Below are 20,363 nucleotides of genomic sequence, written 5' to 3' on the forward strand. Positions count from 1 at the left end.
GTTGGATATCTTGAACTCTGAGCTCCCAGCTTGACCCCCCAGATGCCAGGATTACAGAGGTAAGGCACCTTGCCCAGCCTGCATAGGCTCTTAATTAGAGCCCCGTCTCTTTTTAAGAACTTTCCTTTTAGGAGACTTGTGCAACTGTTACACCTTTTCTTTTACTACCAACATACTGCACATGAAAACACTGGCTGGGTCTCTCTCTCACTTCACTGCCTGTTCAGGATCCAAGTACACAGGAGGCTACAGATCTAAGCCTCTAATGAGTCATAAAGTCCCTGCCCACAAAAGTCCCTCCCCATGTGCCACCAACCAGCACCTTGGGCATGCTGGGAAAACCTCCTACCTAGGCCTTTGCCCTGAGTCCAGGGTCTGAGCCCTAACTCCATCATCACTGAAAGCTACTGGAAGCCAAATACCACAGAAGTCTCTTGTTTTCCAGGTACTGAGGGAATCCCTAACACCAACTACTGACAGCTCCTGAGATCAAAAGGAAAGTCAGGTCAAGGTGGGAGTTTGGGGAGGGGCATCCCATAGCAGATTCTGTGGCCTACAGATGATATGCTGCCTGAGAGAAGCAGGTAGGAAGTGCATTGGGGGCCAGAGACTAAACGCAGTGGAGTACAGGTAATGCTGGGGACCAGGGCAGGTTTGGGAAGAGGCTCTGCAAAAGGGAGAGAAGAAGGTTGGAGAGAAGAGGGTCAAGTGCTAACCCTTTCCACATTCAGGGATCACCTCAACACCTGAAGCCATGGCCAGTGGGGAAGATGAGCTGAGGAACTGTGTGGTATGCGGAGACCGAGCCACAGGCTATCACTTCCATGCCCTTACTTGTGAGGGCTGCAAGGGTTTCTTCAGGTGAAAGCCTACTCCTCGATAGAGACGGTCCCCCAAACTGCCTGTCAATTAGCCTTAAAACCCTGGCACATGCTGGAGCTTGTCTAGCTACATTATTCCTCTATCTTAGAGTCTAACTACCCTGTGGCTAGCACCCTACATCTTGCCAACCACAACACTATATATACTGGTGGCATAATAACCAGAAGCCCAAATGTTTGTCTGATAGACACAGCCCATTAGTCAAGGGGACTTATTATGCACTCACTACCTGCAAAGCACCAACCTAGTCCTATATTGACTAGGCTTTCTCTCGTGACCCTAAGTCCTGACGGAAATGCTTGAGATGCTTGAGATGTGTAGGACCCTACCCAACTCTGGGGACCTTTGGCACAGCTCAGATTAACCCATGTCTCCAGATTCCTGGTCTTTTACACCATGTTATCTCAGCCCCTCACATACCCACCTGCCTGTTCACTGCCATCCCAGACCCTAATAATTGTCTCTGTCTCTCACAGACGAACAGTCAGCAAAAGCACTGGCCCTACCTGCCTCTTTGCTGGAAGCTGTGAGGTCAGTAAGGCCCAGAGGCGCCACTGCCCAGCCTGCAGGTTGCAGAAGTGCCTAGATGCTGGCATGAGGAAAGACAGTTGAGTTGGCCCCCTACCATCCCAAAAATCCGATGACTATCTCTCTCTGCTTTATCCTTATTCCCAACAGTGCATTCTTCAAATAACAGGCAGAGTAAACTTTTGGAAATTAATCAGATTATGTCACTATTCTGCTCAATGGTTCCCCATTTCAAAGGCCTAATCTCAGGGTCTAGCTCCTCCACACCACCTTTCAGACTTTGTTTCCTACTCTTTTCCCCTTGCTCAGCCCATTTCAATCACACTAATTTTAATACGATCTTTGAATACACCAAGCATACTCTTTCCCAGGACTTTTGCACTTGTTCTTCCCTCTACCTGAAATGTTCTTCTCCTGGATATTTACATGGCTAGCTTTTTCTTTTCTGCTTCTTGAGTATAGAGTCTGTCAATTACATAACAATAGACTTAATGCTTTCTCTGTGGCAGAAAACTAGACTGTGCTCCCAAAAGACAATGTAAGTGGAGTTCACAGAAGTCAATTTGTCCAGGCTCATTCAGCTTAAAAGTTGAGTAGTCAGTATTCAAAATTGATTCTGACTCCCAAATTCTTCCTTTTTCCATGATATAGTACTTTTCAATATGGAGGAATAGAGAGGAAACCGTAGAGTTCAAAAGATCTTGGTTTAAGGCCAGGGCATGGTGGCTCACACCTGTAATCCTAGCACTTTTGGAGGGTGAGGTAGGTGGATTGCTTGAGCTCAGGAGTTCGAGACCAGCCTGAGCACGAGCATGACCCCATCTCTAAAAAGTAGCTGGGCATTGTGATGGGCACCTAAAGTCCCAGCTACTGGGGAGGCTGAGGCAAGAGGATTGCTTGAGCCCAAGAGTTTGACGTTGTCGGGTGTTACAATGCCACGGCACTCAACTGAGGGTGACAAAGTGAGGCTCTGTCTTTAAAAATAAAATAAAAATAGAAAAAGTAGTTGTGCATTGTGGCCAGTGCCTGTAGTCTCAGCTACTTGGGAGGCTGAGGCAGGAGGATCCCAAGAGCTTGAGATAGCTGTGAGCTATGATGATGTTGTGGCACTCTACCCAGGGTGACAGAGTGACACTGTATCTCAAAAAAAGAGAAGAAAATCTTGGTTTGAATTCGATCTACATTATTTTGTGCACCTGGTATTAGAAACTAAGCTTGTTTATATTTCTGCAAAATATAAATACTTGCCCTGTCTACCGTAGTGTTGTTTCAGCCAGTGAGGTTTAACCTTAGGATCTTTCATATTATAATGCTGTGCAAACATAAGATGATGTTTTGGGTAAGAAGACCCTGTCCTCTTCAATGTTCCCCAGAAGCCAAAAATATCTCCTCCCAATCTTCCCACTTTACTCTTTCCCCCTTCCCTTCTCTCCCTTGTGCACTGTTTTCTGCTACAGTGCCTGACAGGTCCATGGAGGTGTGCAGGAATCCCCTGCCTCCCAGTACCTTTAGGACTGCAGCCAAGTCCAAGGAAGCCCCAGGAACCCTCCTCCCACCTCTATCTTTCATGGTACAGGGCAGCTGAGGGGCCTGGGGTCAGAAACTAGCAGAGACAGGTGCTGTCTGCTGGTCTCAACAGCTTTGTCATACCTCTTGCTTGGCACAGTGATACTGTCAGCAGAAGCCCTGGCATTGCGGCGAGCGAAGCAGGCTCAGCGGCGTGCCGAGCAAGAAACTGTGCAGCTGAGTAAGGAGCAGGAAGAGCTGATCCAGACACTCCTAGGGGCCCACACTCGCCACATGGGCTCCATAGCTGAACACTTTGTGCACTTCAGGGTGAGCATTTACAGGATTTGGACTGAATATGACCATAAGGGTGCCAAAGGAGGCTGGCTTGAGGTAGAGAGTGGTGTACCATGCTCCAGAACCCCTGCTGGGACAGTCTCCTCAGCAAGAACTCCTAAGAGGTGGGTGAGACCTAAAGGGAGGCCCTTGGGCCAGGACCCCTCACTTGTGTTCTGATCTCTGCAGCCTCCAGCTTACCTGTTCATCCCTCACCAGCCCTCACCCACCCTGGTCCCTGTACTGCCTCTGCTCAGGCACTTTGCAGACATCAATACTTTCATGGTACAGCAAGTCATCAAGTTCACCAAAGACCTGCCCCTCTTCCGGTGAGTGACTTCTGCTCATCTTTTGGGAAGCAAATACCTCAGTAAATTTTTCACCCACCAATGGACCCATCCCTAAAAGTCACTGACCAAAAATTAATACATCTCTCAGTCTTTCCAAGTGCCAGGTCTCCACTTCCCAGTTTTGTTTTTAATCATGACGATGTGGATTAGGAGTTCCTCTCCCTTTCTGAAGTTCAGGCTTGAATCTAAATTGCCCTTGTCTGCTGCTCCCCACAGGTCTCTGCCCATGGAGGACCAGATTTCCCTTCTCAAGGGAGCAGCTGTGGAAATCTGTCACATCTCAATCAATCCCACTTTCTGTATCCAAACACAAAACTTTCTCTGTGGACCTCTTCGCTACACAATGGAAGATGGAGCCCATGGTAAGATAGTGCTAGAGCAGTAGCGGGCATGCGTCTTTGTGGTATGGCATGTGGTCTGGTGACCTGGAGGCTCCTAAAACTAGTATCTCCCACAGTGGGGTTCGAGGTAGAGTTTTTGGAGTTGCTTTTTCACTTCCATGGGACGCTGCGGCGACTGCAGCTCCAAAAGCCCGAGTATGTGCTCTTGGCTGCCATGGCCCTCTTCTCTCCCGGTGAGCATCTCCCAAAGCCCAGACACTTTGGCTCCACCATCTCTGCTCAAACTCTCAGCTCCTTGAATCCATCCATCCCAGGCCTTTTAGCCTTCATACCTGCAGAGTAGGTCTATGCCAGCCTCAGCCTCCAGGGCACCGTGCAGGCCTCCTCCTCCCCCTACTTTGTCCTTCCCAGTTCCCTATGTTACAGACCGGCCTGGAGTTACCCAGCGAGAGGAGATTGATCAGCTGCAAGAGGAGATGGCACTGACTCTGCAGAGCTACATCAAGGGCCAGCAGCCAAAACCCCGGAATCGGTATGGTAGGAAACTGGGGGCGTAGACCACATAGAGGCAGGAAGGGGTCAGAAAAACACCGAGCTTGGGAGGAATGTTTTTTTACTGTCTTTTCCTTTAGGAAACCAGGTCTCTTGTGGACTATCCCTTACCTCTGACCATCCCCATCTCACATTGTTCCAGCATCCAAATTGCTCTTATTGCATTTCATCTCAGTTTTTCCAGATTTTTTATTCAGTAGAGATGCAGATTAGTAGCTCACAGGCTTTGTATAATAGCATTCCTGAGATTGATGATGGCCATCACCTCATTAGTCCAACTTCTCCAGACTAAAGCAGATTTTTAAGAGTCATGTTCATTCTTTTCCCCCAGGCCCTTCCTCTCCTCTCCATTGGGCCAATTCCTTCAATTTTTCATTTCCAAACAAGTTCCTGGTTCAATAGTCCATGATCTTTCCAGGCTTTGAGGTATGCACCACTTCCTCCATGAGCCAGTTTGGCTAGACAGGGGACACTTTATACCATAGAACATACCCACCTTCTAGAACCTGTACTATCTAGAAGGCTGGCCCCTCAGATTCCATTTCGTTGATGTTCTGGCTAAGTCTGAGGCTTTCTTCACACTTGGCCCTCAGATCATTAGGTTCAAGAGAAACTGGGCATGATGAAAGAAAACAGTGTCAGACAGAGGCCTCCTGGGGGACCTTTGGGACCTTTTATAAATTTGTCATACTAGTGCATGATTTTTCTCTACTGTTCAGATCTAACTGAGGAGCAGTTCAGGGAACTGGGCCTCAAGATAAGCCTCCCAGCTGCCTTTCTTCCCCTCCCTTTTCCTGGTGACTCAACTACTTCCTCCAAAGGTTTCTGTATGCAAAGCTGCTGGGCCTATTAGCTGAGCTCCGGAGCGTTAACAACGCATTTGGGTACCAAATCCAGCGCATCCAGGGATTGCCTGCCATGATGCCCCTGCTCCAGGAGATCTGCAGCTGAGGCCCAGGCTCACCACCCCCACCACCACCCCCCACCATCAGCTCACCTGGGACACACTGGACTGGAAAGAGAAAAATGCTGGGTCCAGAGACTGGGCCCAGTAGAAAGGGAGCCCAGTGGTTGCAATGAAAGTCTAAAGCAATAACTGCCTCTTCATGCGGTCATGGGGGTGGTGGGGGGTGAGCATGGGAATAAATTTGTTCTCTGGAAGCACAGAAGATGGGAAGGAGGAAGCCTCAGGGTAAGAGGTAAAGAAGCTCCTTGTGGGAATGGGTGGGCCCCGCTTTCTGAGGCCAGAGATTTGGCCCTTTAGCCCTACTTTCCCAGCCTTGGGAGGCTTTGGGATGGGAAACAGGGCAGTAAGCTAATCCCATGCAGGATTAACCAAAGGGAAATGAAGAAAAATGTGGGGCAGGGGAGAAATTCAGCCAGACATACCCTTAATCCTCTCCCCTTAGTTCTGAGCCACAAGAACATGGAGAAGATGATAGTGGGGCTGGTAGTAGAGGTTGGAGCCTCAAACCACTGCCTTGTCAGCTGCCCCTATGGCAGCTCCAGTTCTGAGTAGAGTATGGTCTTGTCCCCCACTCTGTTCCTCGGATCTAGAGGTCACCCAGCAAGGTGGGCTCTGGAGAAGGGCCTAGTCTCTGGCCCTAGGGCACCTAACTCAGAGGTTCCAGCTGCTGTGGGGACAGGCTCTATGACAACCTCAGCCCACAGTGATGCTGAAGCCACAGTGGAATCTGTTGCGCCAGTGATTAAGGAAGGCTCCAAGGGCTAGGGTGACAGGCAGGGGGGGCATCTTCTTCTCCAGCACAGCACCTACACACCAGTTACTATCCACCAAGCCTGTTGGGCGAGAGAATACCACCCGGATTATTTAACAGAGCCTGGAGAAAGGAGTCAGCAGAAATAAGGTAGAGCTTGCCTCCCTCTGTAACCCCCAGTCCCTTAGCACATCCAAATATTGTTGCAATGACCCTCACCTCTAAACATCATGTTGGCCTGGGGCAGAGTCAGGTGGTAACCAAAGGAGAAGGTTGTGTCTTGTAGCCTTGTGTTTGCCTCAAACTCCACTCCAACCTGAACCTGAGAACCATGGCCAAGGATGAGAGGGATCAGTGGCAGTGAAGACTAGAAGGGTCCTGACAGGGGATCTGCAGAAGGAGGGCATGCATGAAAATATATACGTAGCATAGTAGGAAAAATACTAAATCAGCAGGGCCTGTGGAAGGCCAAAGGGGCAGAAGTTCATAATCAACTTTCTGTACTGGGGGATAAGATCAGTGGTCTCACCTGTTCATTTGCCCTGTGGTAATAACTCGCATGGGCCCCTCCTGATCCCACATTCAACGTAGCTACCCAATGTACAGCTGTAAAAACCAAAGGAGGAAAGGAGTGTTACTATAGCAGGACATAGGCCAGGAACCCCAGCAAAGTCCAGAATTGCCTCCCTCCCCCACTACTCCACTTTGCCCCATACCTGAGTATTTCCCAGCCAGTGTCAAGATGGCCCCCTCTTCACCTGGCCTCCGGTGATACACTAGCTCTCCACCCAGCACCAGCCGATGAGTGAGGCTCTGTAGGAAGTGAGCGACCATGATCACTGTGGGGGATAGGGAGACATGAGTCAGTCACAGAGACAGTATCCCAGCCTGCTCCCTCACCGGTAACCCTTACCCCAGTCTACCTAAGAAGTTCCTTTCCTAATTCTCAAACTGTATAGAAGACAAAGAAGCATATCCAACATCAGCAAATGGGCAGCCAAGATAAAAAGAACCCTCACCCAACTGCTCACCTGATTCACCAATCAGGTCAGGATTTCCTAGGGTCAGAGTGGCTGTGTAGTCATCTCCTCGATATTCTCCGTCAAACTGCCATGTCAGGAACTTGGCCTGCTGCGTCTGAATGCGGAAAGTAAGAAGTAAAATCTCCCTCCCTTTTCATGATCACTATGGCCTCTGCTCCCCTCTCCCCATTCCATCAGAGCAGGAAACTCATTGGGAAGAAAGAGGAAGTGCCTCAGCGGATGAAGGCAGGAACTGTGGGTCACCTGGAAGACAGCCTTAGCTCGGAGTCGCTCTGCCAAGAGAAGCAGGACTTGGGCGTTGAGGCTGCCACTGCTGTCCATATCCCCTACCACAGTGGGGAACACCTGTAGAAAGGTAAACAGCAGTAAGGCTAAGCTGGGTGGCAACGCTCAGCCTAAACCCTAATATAGGATTTCCTTAACGGCACTCTGCGCCCCCTAGTGGAGGCACAAAGACACGCTGGGCTCTTTACACAACTGTTTGTCTGCTCTTTCCCATTCGGAAGAGACGCACAAAAAATCAGGTTACTACCCTTTTTTCTCTGTAACATACACATTTCTTCCTCTTCCAGACCTGGGTCCTACGTGGGCTTTTAGGGAGATGACCCAGGTATGTGGAGTCCTCACCTCAGTGGGGCTAAGCTGCCAGTCTCCTGCATAGGCCGCATGGAGGTGATAGCCTGGCAAGCCCAGGGCACTCATGTGTATTGTGTGAGCCACCTGAAGAAAGAGGATTCAATGCAGAAGAGAGCATTCCTGCTCCATTTCAATCCCTTATCCCACCTTACATCTTCTCCCCATCCAGAAGGCCTCTTAAGAATCCCAAATACTCCAACCTATAAAGTGGGTCACCAGATTGAAAGCAACAAGTTTCACAGGCAAGGGAGGTAAAGAGACCCCCACATCCTCCCTTATTTGTCCCAAATAACCTGGCTAAGGCTGGAGTACAAAGGAAAGGAGAAGAGGACCCAGGGAGAGGCAAGGAGGGATAGTGAGGAGGGGCCAGAGAAGTGGGAGCACCTGGAAATGGCTGCTCAGAACCTTGTTGACAACGAGCTTCACTCCCTCCATCTGTGCTGGGAATACATCTGAAGGGGGTGGGAGGAAGGGAAGGAATAAGCACAGACAAGGAACCCCTACCCCAAGAGGTAGTCTTCCCTCTGAATCCCATAGGAAGCACCTTGGAGGAATTGACCTCCTTCCAAGTCCTGCAACAAGATGCTCCACTTCACTTGGGCATCTGATCGATCCTCCCTAACGCTGGATACCCAGCTGTGATCTCCCCTTTCCAGCTTTCATCACCAGACACGTTCAAGACCCTCCCCTCATCTGCTCCTTCATCTTGAGACACCCAAATGCCAAGTTCTCACCTTTGCATAGCCGATGCAGCTCATCAAACCTACCAGGGTTGGGTAGAGGTTCCTCTCGGCGGGGGCTCCGGCGGGGCAAAGTCCCCATCGGTGCCAGGCCCAATGTATTCCCCATTTTAGTCCAGAGGACGGGGAGGGGCAGAGGTTAGCCTAGGAAAGGACGCTATTGCTCCCTCTACCCCTCACGGGCCCCACCCCCATCATCCAACGCCCCAGTCCTAGAAACTTCCACATGGTCCGACGCTAGACCTGGAACAAAAAGAGTTGGAGGAGATAATACTGATGGGGAGACTGAACCCCAGGCACACTCCCGCCCGGTCTTTGATCCCTCACCCCCACCTGTCACCCCTGTCCTCTCTCCCATTCTTTAATCCTAGCCCTCACCACAGACATCATCTAGCTTCCTAGTCTCTCTACTCTTCATTCCCAGGTTCCAAGTCTAGCATCATAAAGGAGCAGCATCCCTTACCATGTCAGACCACCCTGTTGCCCCTTTCCCTCCGGCACACCCCGGTCATCTTGATGGGGGCAGCCATCTTGAGTAATGGCAGACCTGAGGCTTCACGCTGTATTCCCAGCGTGGCCACGAGCGCCATCTTGGAATTGGGCAAAAAAAAAAAAAAAGGCTAAGAGAGACCCAACTCTCCCCTGATTGGGCCCCGCCCTGTCTACGGGGGAAAAAAGCCTCCTAGATTTCCCAGGGGCCAATGGGAGATGGGGAAGCAAAGGAGTGGCAGGCCTGACCGCCCGAGAGCTTGTCCGGCGCTGCAAGGTTGGGCGGGTCTTAGTTGGTGGCTTGTTAGTGTTAAGTAAAAGGCCTAAGATCCCCTAGCGAAGCTTCTCCAAGATCGGGAAAAGCCTATGAACTTGCAAGACCCTAGAGCATCTTGTCGTTTGGGCCACTGAAGCTTCTTCCATAGCCCATGAGAAAAATGACTACTGTCTGAAGACTTGGGCTTTGTGAAGAGTGGCAGAGGGAATGACTCTGAAGACTTTTTTCGAACCTTGGTTCATTTATATCTCTCCCTCCTGCCAGTAGATAGAGCCTCTGAGGAATCCTCCTCACAACCCTCCACAGTACACCTCCAAATGAGTACTATTCATGAGCACAGCTCTTCTTAGGACATAGACCTGCACTTCCCTTCTGGAAGTCTAAATTTCTCAAAGTTCCCTGTCTTGCCCTCTTCATGTAACGGGAATAGGTTTCAGATTTGGGGGCAATGGAGTAGGTTCTAGCAGAACTATTCCCTGAAACAACTGTACTCTCCGGTGAACCCGTTCTTTCCTAAGACACAGCTTGTGCATATGGACTCCAGCCTCTAGATGGGCTCCAGCCAGGCCTAGGGGTAAACCAACAGGGTGACCCTCAAGCATTAAGAGCTCACAGAGAAATAACTGAAGATGGAATACGATTTCTTGGTCCTCTGGCCACTACCTCCCTCACTAGCTTCATATCCCCACCACACCTTTCAGGAATATTCCATGTACACAGGAAGTAAGCTTTGGGGTCAAAAGGATGAAAGATAGAAATGCTTGTGATATCTATTTAGCTGATTTCACCCAAATGCTTTGGGCCTGGTAAATGCACCTCTTCCCCCACAACCAGGGCTGGGACAAGGGCCAGGGCCTTGGCCAGAGGGATGCTATACCCCCTCCTGACTCAGTATTGGCTAACCACTACCTAGAACTAATAAGGTGATCAAGTGACCAGGAACTTCCAACCTTTAACCTAACAGATGCCTCTTATTCACCTCTTTTCCTGCCAGACCCCTCCAGTCTGAAGGGGGAGGGTAGAAGTGGAAGGGTGCGCTCATTGATCAGCACTAGGGTCATTCTGGGCTCTCATGTTATCTTCTTGTATCTCATTACACATTAACTCAAAGCGGGACAGAGTCAATCACTTCTGCCCCCAATCCTCACTTTCATTCCCCTAACCCTCATTCCCCTCACTGCTGCCCCTGATTTCAACTTCTTTCTCCTTTCTTCTATACCCCAATACCTCCTTGCCAAGTTGTAGTGAACTGGGGTAGGATTGGGGAGATGAAATCTACCCATAATGGGATAAAGATACCAAGAACTGAGAATTCGATATATCAGAGCTTTCTGGAGAAATAACTAGGAATCCTGCTTCCCACTGCATTCAGATCCAAAGACTACTTGCCCCAGATCCCAAGAGAATGGATCCTTAATAGACCTGTTTGGCTATTAAGTATACCAGTTTGGCTCCCACAAAGACCTGTACTACCTGCCTCTCACCCCAAGGCAGAGCTCGCCTTATGCTTGTCCTCTCCTCCCCCATTCCTCCAATTTGTTTATTCCAACATGGCTCCTGCTCTTCTAGGCCCACCCACAGACCCTGTCACCTGACGGGGTGGGTAAGCAGATAGGTATATAGCTCCTACCTCTCCAGCCAGGCCAGGAACAGACACCAAGGACGGAGACACTGACTAGGTAAGATAAGGGAGTAAGAGGTGTGGGCAGCATCCAAAGAGGACTAGACTTTAATTGTGGAAAGGGAGGGAACCAAGTTGGAGGGGGCACGTACGTAGAAAGATCCCTGGGGAGGGGCTGGAGTCCATTTGGCTTCAGTGTCTCCCCTAACCCCATCAGCTTTGATCCTAGGCTGCCTTCCTTACTGTCACCATTATGAAGCTGCTTGCAATGACTGTGCTGCTCCTTACCATCTATAGCCTTGAAGGTGGGTAAGATATAGAGAGAGGGGCCCAAAAGGGGAAGGTGCAGGGGGTCATAGCTACCCATTTGTTCTTGTGCCCAAGTTTGGCAAACTGAGGGCTCAAAAAGAAGATAATTTCCTCTCTAAAGCACAGAAAATCCATCCAAAGATCTAGTTGGATATCTTTTTAGGGAGGGGGCTAAGAGCTAGGGTGGGTTACTGACAGAGAAGTGACCAAAGGCGAAGATTCATTGCTGTGGAATGAGCTGAAAAGTATGTGTGTGTGTGTGTGCACATGCACGCAGGAGCTTTGGTTCGGAGACAGGCAGAAGAGTCAAGTCTGCAGAGCCTGTTCTCTCAGTACTTCCAGACCATGGCTGACTATGGCAAGGACCTGGTGGAGAAGGTCAAGACCCCAGAGCTTCAGGCCCAAGCTGAGTAAGTTTCAGGGAAAAGAGTTCAGGGGCTGTGGGACTGTGGAGGGAAAGAAGGAAAGACAGAAGGCCCACAAAACACTTTGCTCAGAGGCAAAGGTTAGAGGATTAGGCTTACATTGGAGAGAAAAAATTCTTTTTTTTTTTTTTTTGAGACAGAGCCTCAAGCTATACCCCTGGGTAGAGTGCCATGGCATCACGCTCACAGCAACCTCCAACTCCTGGGCTCAAGCGAGTCTCCTGCCTCAGCCTCCCAAGCAGCTGGGACCACAGGCGCCCACCATAGCACCTGGCCATTTTTTGGTTGCAGCCATCATTGTTGTTTGGCGGCCTGGGCTGGGGATTCGAACCCACCACCTTAGGTGTATGTGGCTGGCGCCTTAGCCGCTTGAGCCACAGGCGCCGAGCCAGAAAAAATTCTTTATCACCCAAAGATCCCATATACCTCTTGGACAGATAGGAACAGTGGGTGGGAACTGGGCCTTGAATCTCAGTCTCTGGGGTCTGTTCCTGTGTCCAGTGGAGGACTCACCTCTCCTATCCAGGGGCTTTGCCATCCCAGGGTGGAGCAGGCACTATAGTTTGGGAACCTGGGTCAGTCTGCTCTGACACCCCACCACTACCAAGGTCCCTGCCAGTGCCTAGGATCTCTCATACTGACCTCTAATTCTTCACCTATCCAGGGCTTACTTTGCAAAGTCAAAAGAGCAGCTGACACCCCTGGTCAAGAAAGCTGGAACTGATCTAGTTAACTTCTTCAACTATTTCGTGGACTTTGGAACACAATCTTCTGCCTAGTGATTTGTCCAGACCATTGTCTTCTGGCCCCAGATGGCCTCTAGAACACCCGCTGGCCAGGCCTAGAGCCCCTCCCTCTGTTTGCCCCCATTTGCTACAATAAATGCTGCAGGAGTCAAGCTGTGAGCCTGTGTGTCTGGGGCGGGGACTACGAAAAGCAAGGGAGTGGGGGAGGAGGAGGAGGAAGGAAAAAGAGAAATGTGCTTCTAAAAGGAGAGAGATTTGGGTGTGGAGAGGTGGAGAAAGCGATGAAGAGACAAATGATGGAAATGACAGGGAGGGGGTGCCATGATTCTTTTCCAAACCCAAGGAATCTCCTGTAGGCCTGGGAATGGCTCTGCAGTGGAGCACTAGAGAGCCTTTGCATGGAATGTGGAACTGTGAAAGTAATGGAGGATTTGTTAAGAGAGTCCCTAGGAAATGAGGGTGCCCCTCAGAATTTCCTCTTAATCGTTCTACGAAAAGGAGAAAGCTTCCAAAAAAAGAAACCAGAAGTGTCACCCAAGACCCTCCCTTCCTTCTGAGCTAAGGCAAAACTGTTTCACCCCATCCCATAATAAAAGAAAAGGCCTCAGTTCACTCTTCTTCCCCAAGGTGCTCTGATTCCTACATTCCAAACCTCTCACCTGGATACTGTCTGGGGAAGACTCATTCCCAGCCTCTCTCCACCCACTATCTAGGTGCTGTTCATAGAACCAGCCTGGCAGGCATCTTTGAACCTGAACTAGTAGCCATGGCAGACATTCAAAGGCCTGACAGGTATCCAAGTTGGTGGACATGTTAAGACTAGAAAAACTGGGAGCTCTGATATCTAGATTAAATCAAAATGGAATAAAAACCAGGGTAGGTTGATGGGGACAGATCACAATCCCATAATGGAGGGGAAGGGAAAATGGGGCATTTTCCAGGCAAAGTTTATCACTTCTTTATCTTTGAGTTACTTCCTTAAACCAGGCACAGTGGCATATGACTGTAATCCCAGCTACCTGGGAAGCTGAGATGGGAGCATTGATTGATTCCAGAAGTTTTGAGACCAGCCTGGGAAATATAGTGAGATTCCCATCTCTAAAAAAGAGAGTAATTTCCCTACTCTGGTTCATTCCTCATATCTCATCTAAAATCACATTTCTTCTCAGACACTGGAGATGGCTCCAATTTCTTCTACATATTTGATCAGCCTCCTTCTTCTGGCCTTCTAGAGTCTCACCATTCATGATTACTCATCTCCCCTTCTCTTTCTGAATATCTGTTTCTTTTCTTATGTGGCAAAACATGCAGGGACAAAGAGATCTGTTAGTTGCTTGCAAGGTGACCTTGGACAAGTTAATTAACTTTGAAGAGCATGAATTTTTTTGCAGGATTAGTAAGGGGATCAAATGGTACAATGAGCTGGGAAACACTTTGAAAAGTACAAGCCACTGTGCAGTACAAAGTATTGCCCACCATAAGGGGCTCCAGGGCAAGCTTGAGGACTCTAGACCCACTCTGAAAGTACTGCGGGGCAGAGGTAGCACTGACAGCACGTAATGAGATTTAAATAATTCCAGGCACAGCTTCCTGGCAGCTTTGGAAACAAGACACCCACTGAAAGGGGGCTTCCTTCACCATCATTCATTCACTAGGGGGAGGTGACCTCCCATCTAGACCTGACTAACCCCATGCCCTACCCACCACTAACCCTATCTGGCTTTCTAAGATCCCTCTTGCTCCAGAACCCACTGAAAACTCACTGTTCCCGTAACACCTGCCATTTGGAGCTAGACATGGCCCTGGTCACATCATCCTTTTTGCATTTTTTTGCTTTTCAGCTAATTCCATGTGCATGTACTGAATTGGTACTGTCCAGATTGACAATTATTTGGAGCTGGACAGCCAGGCTGCTCCACAACACAACCATGGTTCAACTGCCAGACACAGAAGGCCATGCTGGCTGCAGAAGCCATTTCTGAGGTCTAATGTCTCAGGCTGTACCTAGACTCCCCACACATTACTCCTTGCTTCAGGTCCAGCCGAGAGCACCTAAGGGTCAAAGGTCTCATCCCTCCTCCAGACACAGTCAGCAAAATAGCCCTGAAATCCATTAGACAGTGAATTCTGTGAGGTCAGGAAGAAAACCGTATTCAGCCAAGTGCTTGGCAGAGGTTGAATAAATAAAGGATAAGTGAATAAATGGAGTCCAGTCTGTGGCAGCTTTATTGAGAGCGCTCCCTTGTAGCAGCTATCTAGTGGGAGTCAGAGATGAGGAAGAGAAGAAGAGTAGGACAAGGAAGTGAGACTAGAATATAAACATCCATAAATAGCATCTGAGTATTAGTCTCTGACAGGAAGGAGGAACTAGTGGTGTATATTAACTGGGGCATGGAATCATTATAGGGTAGGGTCAGCTGGCATTGATGCCATGGAGGCATATGTGATGCCTGCCACAAGGGCTAGGAGGAAAACTAGAAGCTGAAGGAGGACGTGACCACATCTATTCTAAAGCTACTGTGGTGGTTTCTCGTGCTTCAGGGTCTCATAAGTCTCCTGGTTCCGGGTGCTCAGGCCCTGCAGGTGGCAATCAAAGGATGATCAGGAGCTTGAGCCCATTGCAGGCCCCATCCCACCTCCACAGATCCGACCTCTTCCAAAGATCATTCAAAATCCCACCCTTTTCTGCTGACATCCTGGTTGGGGGAAGCAGGTTCACTTACCGTGTAAACGCCATCTGATTTCTGCAGAGATGAAACAGGCAAGGCATTAGACACCCACACCTCCTTCAGGCCCCTCAGCATTTCCCCACCCAAGGAGGTAACAAGCTGGGGGTAGCTAGCCGCCTTGGGCTAAAAAGCACTCACAAGAATGCTCTGGGACATGAATACACATTTGCCACATGGCTACAAACACGTGTGTATACAACCCACAACACACAGTCTCTCACGCCCTCAATGTCACATTATGCTTGATTTTTCCATCACCTGCTGAATATTTTACTTGTGGCTTGGCTAGGTGATAGAGTGGGGGGGGGTGAGGTGGAGGGTTCTCTGAGATGAGCACCTGAGGGGCATGCCCTCCCAGAGGCCAGGCCTGGAACCCAGGCTAAAGCCCTAAGAGGGCTGAGAGTCTGTAAAAGTGTCAACGCCCAGGAGTGGGAGGGCCCATACCTCATAGCTGGCTATCGCTGCCTTTCTCACTTGGATCTGGAGTGGGAGAAATGTTAGCAGTAAAGAGGAAGTTAGTGGCCCATCCCCCTTCCCATCAAATTTTGTGGGGGATCCCCTTTTATTCCCTTTCCTCCAATCCATGCTGCTGCCACCCTCCCACTTCCTCTCCCAGCCCTTGCACCGCCTGCCTGGCCTTACCTTCAGTCGACAGTAGAGCAGGGTGAGGACGATACCATACAAGAACAGGATGGCATCCAGGATATAGCAGAGCTGAGGTTCGGCCAAAGCCTCTGAGAGGACAGAGGGTGGACATGGGGTGAGGGGATCAGGGAGGATCTGGTGCTTAGCGGAGAGAAGGGAAGGGGCTCTGCGAGGCAGTACAGGGCCTCTAGGAGAAGAAACTGGACTCTTTCTCCCTGGACTCCTTTTTCTCTTACCTCTCTTAGGATAGGAAGTATGAAGGATTCCACTGGGATGGACTATTGTGATGGACTAAAAGTTGAGGACTTTTCCGTCAACCCCCAACTTTTCTTTTTAGCACTGTGGGTTCCTCAGGCACCATTGAGCACTTTATTTGCCTCAAGGGGCCTATCTGAGTCCACTGGGCTGAGACCAAAACCTCAGCCCAAAGGGGGAGGTGCACGGACAGGCAGTGGCAAATTTCAGTGAAGAAACCACAGAAGTGTCTCTACTAAGTCCTGTGACCTGTGGCTGAGGGCTGGACAGGAAGGATGTGAGCTGGGGAAGGGAGGGAAGACAATTACTCTATCATTGGTCATCTCCTCGCCTCAGCTTCATTGCTTTCTGTCCCATCACAAGACACTTAAATATGCTAAAAACAACAACAACAAAGTGTCCATTTTCCTAGGCCTTATAGATACCAGTGGTCCTGCACACAAAGCTAGGGAATGGCCACAGGCTCAAGGGAACAACCACAAACTGTATGGATTCTAACTCCCACTACACTGCATGTTATTCACTCTGAGTCTCTGAGAGAAGTTTTGTGAAATTCAAAAAATCAGGCCAGGCGCAGTGGTTCACTCCTGTAATCCTAGCACTTTAGGAGCCTAAGGCCAGAGAATCACCTGAGACCAGCCTGAGCAACAGTGAGACCACATCTCTATAAAAAGTAAAAAAATTAGCCAGGTGCAGTGGCTAATACCTATAATCCTAGCACTTGGGAGGCTGAGGCAGTGGATCACCTGAGCTCAGGAGTTCAAGACCAGCCAGAGCAAGACGAAGACCCCATCTCTAAAAAATAGCTGGGCGTTGTGGCAGGTGATTATAGTCCCAGCTACTTGGGAGGCTAAGGCAAGGGAATCGCTTAAGCCCAAAAGTTTGAGGTTGCTGTGAGCTGTGACACCATAGCACTCTACCGAGGACAACAAAGTAAAACTGTCTAAATAAATAAATAAATAAAATTAGCTGGGCATTGTGGCAGGTACCTGTAGTCCCAATTATTCAGGAGGTTGAGGCAGGAGGACCACTTGAGCCTAGGAGTTTGAGGTTGCTGTGAGCTATTATTCTACTTTAGCCGGGGCTGCTCTTGGCCCCTATCGTAAGGACCAACAGGATACATGTAACTAACATTGGTCAAGTACTGACATTGGTAAAGTGCTTTTCATTCTACAACACTTTCACATACATGCTATTGCATAAATCTTAAAACTGACCTGTGAGGGAAACATCATCTTCGCCATTTTAGGTATGATGACACCAAGGCTCGGAAAAGCTAAGTAACTCATTAGGGCCACAGAGTTTAAGTGACAGAGCTGGAACTCAAATCCAGACTTTCTGCCTCCAAAGCCTGTGCTTTTATGCCTCAGTGGCCCTGCTCGGTCCTCATGTCATAGCAATAGACCAACTTAATCCTTCCCTCCCTTCTTGGCTGGGCTGGCGGAACTGGGCCCCAGCCATTCTCTTCTATGTACTCTAGTTTCCTTGAAGTTTACTAACCTCCTCCTCCCCGAAACCCAGCTGCCATCAACTCTCTTCAACACACATGCACACAGATACCCTTCCAGCATAGACAAACTGAAGTGAATAAGAAATGCTAGTTGTGGCTTGGCACCTGTAGCACAGTGGTTATGGCGCCCGCCATATGCACCAAGGGTGGTAGGCTCAAACCCGGCCCAGGCCAGCTAAACAATGACAACTGCAACCAAAAAAATAGCTGGCTGTTGTGGTGGGCACCTGTAGTCCCAGCTACTTGGGAGGCTCAGGCAAGGGAATTGAGTTGGAGGTTGCTGTGAGCTGTGATGCAACACAATGAGACTCTTGTCTCAAAAAAAAAAAGAAAAGAAATGCTAGCTCTTAACATTGACTGGAGCCTTAGAGCTGCTGGGATCTTCCCATTTCTGTCTCTATTTCTCAACTGAGGCTTAGGTCTCTAGAACCGGGCAACTCACGTTGCCCACTCCCATGTCAACTGTTTGACAGAGCAATACATTAGCAATGACCCATAGAAACAGCAATCACGTCTATTTATCTTGACTACCCCAGCCTTACTCCCAAGCACAAGAGCAGATCTTTGCCTTCCTAAAGGGGACTTTATAAGCAGCTACACATTGGCTCCCAGCGGACAAGATTACGATCACCCACGAAATGCTGATCATGGCAACTAGAGCTTGTCCTCAGCCCAGCTCTTCATACCACACAGCCATCTCCTTCCCCCTGCCAAATTCTTCCTATTAATCCCAAGTGAATAAGACAGGAAAGTAACAAGGAGCTAGACTCTAGTGCCGAGTGTGGGCTGGATAGTTCCTGCGTCAGGGTCTGTGTCTGTCCCAGCCCTATGTCCACCTGCCACTGTCAGCCTTCTTTTGACTGTCCCTCACTTGGCCCTTTGCACCCTGGAGCCAGCTCACTCTCCTTCAGCAAACCCTCTTACCTGCTTGTTCAACCAAGAGGAGTAAGAGCAAGACCAGTACTGGAATCATCTTGGGCTGGGGATCAGGCGCTCCGGCAGCGCTGCGCAGCTGTGCTCAGCGAGTTCCCTGACCACAGAGTTCCCCCCTTCCTGCCACGCCTTCCCCCACGCTTTGGCCCCTTCCCCTTCCTGCAATAGACACCAGGCGGCTCCCGGAAGGGCCAACTAGGGGAGCTGGAAGATCTGGGCCCAAAAGCCTCAGCCCTTCGATGGCCAAGCCCTAACTCACAGAATGAAGAGACTCTCACGCTTGGGAAAGGCTGTGTACATCACCATTTTTCACTTTATCCCATTTAGAAATACATCTGTGACTAACTGCCCCTTGAGTTTCCCTCGGATGCCGCTATAGTCTTTCCCTCTCACCTGGAACTTCATTTGAGCTGTTTACCAATTTGTATGGGCACTGAGAAGGTCTGGGCAGGGGAAAACTGACGGGAAAAGAAGAAATGGGGAATGGAGAAGAGGGAAGAACATGAGTCACAGAAGGCAGCAGAGATGAGCAGCAACAACCGCTGAGCCCCGAGCCTACACAACAAAGAAGCGGAGGGTTAATACTGCTAAGTTTCCCAATAAAGTGAAGGACAAGACACTGAGAAAAACATATCAGAAGTTTGGGCCTAGGGGCCGCAGGACGGCTAATTTATTGTAGTTTCTCCTTTTCGGGTACATGCACAGAAAGCTCAACAGCTAAGTGTACATATACATGTACACACACACATACACACGCTCAGCCCCATATCCAATGAGGGACAGGCTCCACAGAAGAAGCTGATAGGCAATGGAGATCAAATGCTGTTTTTATGCTCATCGATCTACTTCTCCGAACACGATATCTTGAGTACCTATGAGGTCAGAGATGGAGGAAAAAAGTGGTGTTATCAAAGGGACAGAACTTGTTACTCAGGTGATTGAGGGCTTGAGTCTGTGCCCACACCCTATACTGCTGAACAGGAAGCGGTCGGTTCCCATCCCCACTGAGAGTCCCAAACCTCTTGTCTAGAACACAGCTACTACACAACAGGCTTCATACCTATGATGGCAACAACATCCGCCAACATGTGTCCCTTAGACATCTTGTCCAAACCAGCCTGAGGAGATTGAGATGGCAAGAGTGTTAGGTAAGATATCTCATGTGGAAATTGAAGGAAAGAGAGTTCATAAGAATCTCAACCAAGGTCAAGAAATTACTGGATTAATTTACTGGTGTTAATTATTGGTATTGGCTCTTACCAGGTGGGCAAAACCAGGAGCCTTGATCTTGCATCGATAAGGGCGGCTGCTGCCATCAGATACCAGGTATACCCCAAACTCTCCCTGTCCAAGGAAGAAGGTTCAGTAACTCCACTAATAGGAAGAACATTTTTCTCTACCAAGAAAACATAACCTCTCTATTCATGCCCTGCTGTCCTCTGTCTCATTGATCAATGAGGATTTTGTTAAACATCTCTCCACAGTTACTTCATATACAGTCTTTTCCTCCCCTCCTCTCCTCACCTTAGGAGCCTCGATGGCAGTATATGTGGCTCCTGGAGGAACTTGGTAGCCCTCTGTATACAGCTTAAAGTGATGGATCAGAGACTCCATGGAAGTCTAAAGAAAGAAAAGGAGGAACATCAATAAACCAAGTCCAAACTCTGTCTCCTACTTCCCCCAGCACAGAAAATAATCTCAACCTTCAGGGATACTAAACCTACAGTAAGCAGAGAGGATACAAAATAAAAGAGAATCACGGGAGGTCAAGAATCTTACACAGAGGCTCGGC

At 49.3% G+C, this 20,363-nt stretch overlaps 5 protein-coding genes across 20 annotated transcripts in view; 2 read left to right on the forward strand and 3 right to left on the reverse strand.

Annotated features, from left to right (window-relative positions):
• The first annotated feature begins 362 nt into the window (after nucleotides 1-362).
• On the forward strand, nucleotides 363-5,588 carry NR1I3 (nuclear receptor subfamily 1 group I member 3). 15 transcript variants are annotated; one of them, XM_023510747.1, is made up of 10 exons: nucleotides 363-445; nucleotides 560-630; nucleotides 732-861; nucleotides 1,359-1,489; nucleotides 3,050-3,246; nucleotides 3,442-3,581; nucleotides 3,819-3,964; nucleotides 4,048-4,176; nucleotides 4,355-4,475; nucleotides 5,317-5,588. In XM_023510747.1, the coding sequence occupies exons 3-10, from the start codon at nucleotides 755-757 to the stop codon at nucleotides 5,444-5,446; spliced, it is 1,101 nt and encodes a 366-aa protein (XP_023366515.1). In that variant the 5' UTR covers nucleotides 363-445; nucleotides 560-630; nucleotides 732-754; the 3' UTR covers nucleotides 5,447-5,588. The 15 variants fall into 15 exon arrangements, with proteins under 15 accessions (XP_023366515.1, XP_012658096.1, XP_012658101.1 ...); XM_012802642.2 differs by lacking the exon at nucleotides 560-630 and having other exon boundaries at nucleotides 369-445; XM_012802647.2 differs by lacking the exon at nucleotides 560-630 and having other exon boundaries at nucleotides 369-445; nucleotides 3,077-3,246; nucleotides 4,370-4,475.
• Nucleotides 5,589-5,654: 66 nt separating this feature from the next.
• On the reverse strand, nucleotides 5,655-9,467 carry TOMM40L (translocase of outer mitochondrial membrane 40 like). The gene is made up of 10 exons (XM_023510751.1): nucleotides 9,096-9,467; nucleotides 8,627-8,875; nucleotides 8,277-8,344; nucleotides 7,884-7,976; nucleotides 7,500-7,601; nucleotides 7,245-7,350; nucleotides 6,930-7,052; nucleotides 6,743-6,819; nucleotides 6,433-6,535; nucleotides 5,655-6,295 (listed from the first exon to the last, which is right to left on the reverse strand). Exons 2-10 carry the CDS (start codon nucleotides 8,739-8,741, stop codon nucleotides 6,156-6,158), a joined length of 927 nt encoding a protein of 308 aa, XP_023366519.1. The 5' UTR covers nucleotides 8,742-8,875; nucleotides 9,096-9,467; the 3' UTR covers nucleotides 5,655-6,155.
• A 1,485-nt stretch (nucleotides 9,468-10,952) lies between these two features.
• APOA2 (apolipoprotein A2) lies at nucleotides 10,953-12,651 on the forward strand. Of its 2 annotated transcripts, none has more exons than XM_023510749.1 (4): nucleotides 10,953-11,077; nucleotides 11,249-11,324; nucleotides 11,606-11,738; nucleotides 12,418-12,651. In XM_023510749.1, the coding sequence occupies exons 2-4, from the start codon at nucleotides 11,273-11,275 to the stop codon at nucleotides 12,530-12,532; spliced, it is 300 nt and encodes a 99-aa protein (XP_023366517.1). In that variant the 5' UTR covers nucleotides 10,953-11,077; nucleotides 11,249-11,272; the 3' UTR covers nucleotides 12,533-12,651. The 2 variants fall into 2 exon arrangements, with proteins under 2 accessions (XP_023366517.1, XP_023366518.1); XM_023510750.1 differs by having other exon boundaries at nucleotides 10,980-11,077; nucleotides 11,237-11,324.
• Nucleotides 12,652-14,702: 2,051 nt separating this feature from the next.
• FCER1G (Fc fragment of IgE receptor Ig) lies at nucleotides 14,703-18,678 on the reverse strand. The gene is made up of 5 exons (XM_003785771.3): nucleotides 18,563-18,678; nucleotides 15,871-15,962; nucleotides 15,673-15,708; nucleotides 15,223-15,243; nucleotides 14,703-15,076 (listed from the first exon to the last, which is right to left on the reverse strand). Exons 1-5 carry the CDS (start codon nucleotides 18,609-18,611, stop codon nucleotides 15,014-15,016), a joined length of 261 nt encoding a protein of 86 aa, XP_003785819.1. The 5' UTR covers nucleotides 18,612-18,678; the 3' UTR covers nucleotides 14,703-15,013.
• A 533-nt stretch (nucleotides 18,679-19,211) lies between these two features.
• The window catches only part of NDUFS2 (NADH:ubiquinone oxidoreductase core subunit S2), a 16,002-nt gene continuing 14,850 nt past the window's right edge, over nucleotides 19,212-20,363 (reverse strand). The window contains exons 11-14 of the mRNA XM_012802641.2: nucleotides 20,096-20,191; nucleotides 19,832-19,915; nucleotides 19,632-19,689; nucleotides 19,212-19,443 (exon numbers count right to left, since the gene is read on the reverse strand). Coding sequence (XP_012658095.1) covers nucleotides 19,406-19,443; nucleotides 19,632-19,689; nucleotides 19,832-19,915; nucleotides 20,096-20,191 — 276 coding nt within the window. The 3' untranslated portion in view covers nucleotides 19,212-19,405. The remainder of the gene's footprint in view (nucleotides 19,444-19,631; nucleotides 19,690-19,831; nucleotides 19,916-20,095; nucleotides 20,192-20,363) is intronic.

This window comes from Otolemur garnettii, unplaced genomic scaffold, assembly GCF_000181295.1.
Source record: "Otolemur garnettii isolate 467f Iridium unplaced genomic scaffold, OtoGar3 scaffold00016, whole genome shotgun sequence".
In the NCBI taxonomy this organism is placed as follows: Eukaryota; Metazoa; Chordata; class Mammalia; order Primates; family Galagidae; genus Otolemur; species Otolemur garnettii.

What these genes read in the sequence shown, in the direction of transcription:
- NR1I3 (XM_023510747.1), top strand. Translation starts at nt 755, where the DNA reads ATGGCCAGTGGGGAAGATGAGCTGAGGAACTGTGTGGTATGCGGAGAC. An exon ending in TGCTGGCATGAGGAAAGACA is followed by an intron (nt 1,490 to 3,049) that starts GTTGAGTTGGCC and finishes TGGTCTCAACAG; the next exon opens with CTTTGTCATACCTCTTGCTT. An exon ending in AATGGAAGATGGAGCCCATG is followed by an intron (nt 3,965 to 4,047) that starts GTAAGATAGTGC and finishes TCCTAAAACTAG; the next exon opens with TATCTCCCACAGTGGGGTTC.
- TOMM40L (XM_023510751.1), bottom strand. Translation starts at nt 8,741, where the DNA reads ATGGGGAATACATTGGGCCTGGCACCGATGGGGACTTTGCCCCGCCGG. An exon ending in GAGCTAAGGCTGTCTTCCAG is followed by an intron (nt 7,351 to 7,499) that starts GTGACCCACAGT and finishes TTCCGCATTCAG; the next exon opens with ACGCAGCAGGCCAAGTTCCT. An exon ending in ACCACAGGGCAAATGAACAG is followed by an intron (nt 6,536 to 6,742) that starts GTGAGACCACTG and finishes CATGGTTCTCAG; the next exon opens with GTTCAGGTTGGAGTGGAGTT.
- APOA2 (XM_023510749.1), top strand. Translation starts at nt 11,273, where the DNA reads ATGAAGCTGCTTGCAATGACTGTGCTGCTCCTTACCATCTATAGCCTT. An exon ending in TACCATCTATAGCCTTGAAG is followed by an intron (nt 11,325 to 11,605) that starts GTGGGTAAGATA and finishes ACATGCACGCAG; the next exon opens with GAGCTTTGGTTCGGAGACAG. An exon ending in GAGCTTCAGGCCCAAGCTGA is followed by an intron (nt 11,739 to 12,417) that starts GTAAGTTTCAGG and finishes TCACCTATCCAG; the next exon opens with GGCTTACTTTGCAAAGTCAA.
- FCER1G (XM_003785771.3), bottom strand. Translation starts at nt 18,611, where the DNA reads ATGATTCCAGTACTGGTCTTGCTCTTACTCCTCTTGGTTGAACAAGCA. An exon ending in CCTCTTGGTTGAACAAGCAG is followed by an intron (nt 15,963 to 18,562) that starts GTAAGAGGGTTT and finishes CTGTCCTCTCAG; the next exon opens with AGGCTTTGGCCGAACCTCAG. An exon ending in TGCTCTACTGTCGACTGAAG is followed by an intron (nt 15,709 to 15,870) that starts GTAAGGCCAGGC and finishes CTCCCACTCCAG; the next exon opens with ATCCAAGTGAGAAAGGCAGC.